Here is a 4,668-nt window from a genome sequence, read left to right on the forward strand (position 1 = left end):
GAAAATATCCTGATCTGTGAAGATCTTGTGAGACTCTACAATAGGAAATCCATTTCACCTAGATGCATGATGAAAATTGATCTGAAAAAAGCTTATGATTCTATTCAATGGCAATTTTTGGTGCAAATATTAACAGCTTTACAATTTCCTGAAAAGATTATCAAGCTCATTATGATTAGTGTGAGGACTGCATCTTAATCTTTGGTGCTCAATGGAAGGAGAGAATTTTGGGGTATTTTAAAGGAGCTAAAGAACTGAGGCAAGGAGACCCTATGTCTCCTTTACTCTTTACAATCACAATGGAATATTTGAGTAGGATCCTCACTCATGTCACCACCACTATGCCATTTAAATTCCATCCTCTGTGTAGTCAACTTAGTCTTAGCCATCTCATGTTTGCAGATGATCTATTACTTTTCAGCAAGGGGGGTGTAACTTCTATCATGATTTTGCTCAGAGCTTTTGCCACCTTCTCTGTTGCAACTGGCATGCAGATGAACAGTTTGAAATCTAACATCTATTTTAATGGGGTGTCTTCCTTAGTTAGAGCTGATATTCTACAGGTATCTGGTTTCAGTGAAGGTTCTTTGCCTTTTAAGTATTTAGGTCTCCCCATTTCTGCTGGCAGACTGAGTATTAAGCATTGGTCTAGCTTGGTTGAGAAAGTCACAATGAAAATTAGAGGGTTTGCTGCTAAGAAGTTATCTTATTCTGGAAGGCTTACTCTTGTTAATTCAGTTTTGACTTCTCTTTACTCTTATTGGGCTACTATTTTTATAATTCCTAAGAGTGTCCTAAAGAGAATTGATGGCCTCTGTAGGAATTACCTTTGGGATGGATCCACTGAATATCTTAGATCCCCTTTGGTTAGTTGGGAAAAAGTCCGTGTGCCAAAACAGGAAGAAGGTTTAGGTATTAGGGACAGTCATGCTTGGAATCTTGCTGCAATCTGTAAATTGTCCTTTTGGATTTATAGTAACCCTGCTAGTTTATGAGTTTAATGGGTAAACCATATTTATATGAAAGGGGTGCCCAAGAACATTTACACTCCAAAAGCAGATACTTCATGGATTTGGAAGAGAATCTGTAGGGTTCAAGATAAGTTTGCAGGAGGGTTTTCTGGTACTGGTCAATGGCTGGCTGCACCTGCAGGGTACTCAGTTACCAGTGGCTATGAGTGGATCAAGAAAACTCAGCCTGTTGTTACATGGGACAAGGTCATTTGGAATTCGTGGTGTTTACCTAAGCACAACTTTATTAACTGGTTAATTGCTAGGGAGGCACTGCTGTTAAAGGATAGGTTGCTGCAGATAGGGATTGCTCCTGATTCTGATTGTTGTATCTGTGGTGCCTGTGCTGGGACTCACAATCATCTGTTTTTTCACTGCCCTTACACAAGGAAGCTGATTTGGTTATTAAGCTGTAAGTTGAATGTTAGAATGCCCGCTGAGAACCTGCTTATTTGGATTCAGTCCAAACCATGGGCACAAGTGAAGAAAAGGGTACTTATTGCGTGGTTTCAAGCCCTATATTATGCTATCTGGCATCAAAGGAACAAGGCAAGGCTTGAAGGAATGATTGATCATCCAGCTAGTGTAATTAAACAGATTAGTAGCATTATGCATACTCGTTCTATTTTTTTGGCTTAAATGTATCAAAAAAGAGTAGTGATGAAGCATGGATTAAGTCAAATTAAATATTGATTGACTAATTATGCTTCCTGAATTGTACCTTAGATGGTAGCATGTAATAGTTTGTTTATGAGCTTAATGGAATTTCCTAACCTTTCACCCAAAAAAAATATAGCCACTCACCTAACTGAATCCTATAAGAACATGCATGCAGTCTAACATGATAGTTATCTCTACAAATCGTACATATGCATTCCTACCAAACAGGACAAATCACGTACCGAGGACTTACAAATATGATGAAGTGAGGTGATTGAGTAAAAAGGGGCAAAACATTTTTGGAAGTGTGGAGATAAGAGGCAAGCTAGTATCAAAAGAAACCAAATAATAAACTCATCCGCCTCATAAACCCAACTTAAAAGAATAAAACAATGCCAATGCGACATAAACTCACTCATACCATTAAACACGACTCCCCATAATATATAACGACAATCATGGGAGCGAGAATCAACACAATTTCTTCCTTCTCTTTTTCTTCTTTTTCAGCCGTGTTTTTTTCCAATTTGATCCTTTTTTTTTTTTCATTTTCTTGCTGACTTTTTCTCAACTTTTTTTTTTCTTTTTTTTTTCCGGCTCAATTCAACCCTCTTCTCATTATCTAATGCAAATACCAAATTGACGGACACATACTCACAATTAACAAATAAACTAGCTTGACTAGGGTAGGCTAATTTAGGATTCAAGTTAACAGTTGGGTCAAAACAAGTCAATTTGGCTAATGTGAGGCTCAAGGGTAGAATAAGAAGAAAAGGGATGCCTCTCCAGATGTGACACCGCCACTAACCCGAACACATACAGGTACTAAGAGACAAAAATCATGTTTATGCAAATTGATGTTACATGTCTTATAAGTAGTACTACTCTCATCCTAAGAATGAAACTGATCATGAATGTCATAGTTTATTAAGCTCTATACCTCTGAAATTTTGAGTAGGTTGCCGGTGTTAAGTCAAGTCTATTCGTTCATAAAAGTTGATAACAAACTCGTAGATTATGCAACGACCGTACAAGAATGGAAAAGCAAGGTTTGGGCGAAAAATAAAGCACTGACGCAGTTTCATCATTGTTATCTAACCGTTCTGTCTCGGCCTAATATGGAAAAGAAAATATGTTTTTGTACTTTTTAATTTTTTTTTGTTTTTTTTTTTTTGATTTTTTATAGTGGAAGAGGAAAAACAATGCATACGGAAATGTAATAAACATGCAAACAGAAATGCAATAAAAATGCAAATGGATGCAAACGAATAGATGCATACCCTCCCCAAACCAAATCGAACAATGCCCCCATTGTGTTCAGCAAACACCAGCAGCATTAAAATATATGGGAGAAGAGGTACGCAAAACGAGATGAAAAACAAGTAAAGAAGAAAAGGAAGAGAAGTCACAAAATGGGGCACGCAAAAACCTCCCCAAACCAGCCAACAACAAGGGGAGGTCGTAGCTACCTGCTACTAGTCGTCACCCTCCTCGTAGTCGTCGTCGTCCTCCTCCCTCACTCGGGAGCGTGAATCAAGCTCGGCACGGTACCTCTCCTCCACCAGAGCCGTGTACTCCGTAGTAGTAATGCTAGAGTAACCGCCCTTAGGGTAGAAGTAGTAGGACGGATGCGGCCACCCAGTTGGTGGCAACCATCCAGAACAGGTATAGCGGTTGTACAGAGGGAAGTCGGCTAGGGCTTGGTTCAGCTCCATCCTACCCGTACGCCTGCACATATCAAGTAGAATATAATCCCGCCCCGCCTGATCCATGGCTAGTGGGGGCATAAAAGGAGGTGGACAAATAAAGTGAGCCGGTTATACCGACTGAGGTCCAGACTGAGTCTCAGTCTCAGTAGTGGAGGGTGCAGTGTGTGGAGATGCATGAGGTGAGTCACGTGGTGCCCTAAAAGACTGACCCGTCTCCCTAGTGGACCGAGAAGTCTGCCTAGAGCGAGCAGTGGACTTCTCGGGTATTGTGTAGGGAACGTGGTAGACGAGATAAGGAGGCTGGGCTGCTTTATTCCTAACATGGGCCATACGAATAAGAGGTGGGAGAGTGTCACAAGGTAAAGGGACTGACAAATACGTGGAGATCTTCCACGTGTTATCATCAGTCAGCCACTGTAATTGCTTCATGTGTGACACAGTAAAAAGGCACAAGCTATCAATGTTTGGATCCGCGTGTCCAATGGGTCTTATGCCCCGAGGAAAGTGAGGAAAGAGACGACAAGTGATATGTGTGACCAACCACCCGCAGTGAATGGAAGACAAGGCTCCTATTGCGACATTAGTAAATCATTGAGCAACAAGATAGACAATGTTAAGAACAAATGAGTACCACTATCAATGATTAGATAGCCAACTAAAATAGATAACTCTTCAGAATTCATATTGTTGGGCTCTTTCCTAGCGAAAATAATACCGATTATAAGGCGGAGCCAGATACGGATAGGTGGGTGATGAACAAATTTCCCCCTCTTCTTGTCCTCAAAGTGGTCAGCTATGGCACCCCCACATGGAGTCAACTAACTTCCGAGGGGTCGTGTGTGGTCCCTCACTGTGTAAGCCTAAATGACCGCCAAACTCAGCTAAGGTCATACGGAAGTCCTGGTTAAAGAGACGAAAGTGGACGCAAGTAGAATTGGCCTCTTCGTCCTAGTCCCCTGCATACATTTTGAAACTGATAAAGAATTCAAGGGTGGGTGTCTGGTAAGTATCCTCCCTCATACTCACTAAACTAGACATACCGGTTCCATTTAAAATTTCCACAACAGGTTCATAGATTCCCAAAGACACTAGACTGTCACGGCCTAGGAAACGGGTTGAACAATGAGGTGCTCTAATAGAGAAGTAAAGCGATTATTTTGCTCTACTGAAGAAACGATTACCGAGGGGTAATCGCGCAAACCTTAAATAGAAGGAATATGAGTATAGGGAATAAGTGTTGTACCAATTTGTGACGGTATGTAACTGCCGTGACTGCTGCTGGAAACTGG

General features: G+C 40.9%; 1 protein-coding gene across 1 annotated transcript; it reads left to right on the forward strand.

The window, feature by feature from the left end:
* The first annotated feature begins 1,019 nt into the window (after positions 1 to 1,019).
* Positions 1,020 to 1,649, forward strand: LOC141595097 (uncharacterized). The gene has a single exon (XM_074415069.1). The coding sequence runs from the start codon at positions 1,020 to 1,022 to the stop codon at positions 1,647 to 1,649; it is 630 nt and encodes a 209-aa protein (XP_074271170.1).
* Positions 1,650 to 4,668: the final 3,019 nt, after the last annotated feature.

The sequence above is a fragment of the Silene latifolia genome, chromosome 8, assembly GCF_048544455.1.
Source record: "Silene latifolia isolate original U9 population chromosome 8, ASM4854445v1, whole genome shotgun sequence".
In the NCBI taxonomy this organism is placed as follows: domain Eukaryota; kingdom Viridiplantae; phylum Streptophyta; class Magnoliopsida; order Caryophyllales; family Caryophyllaceae; genus Silene; species Silene latifolia.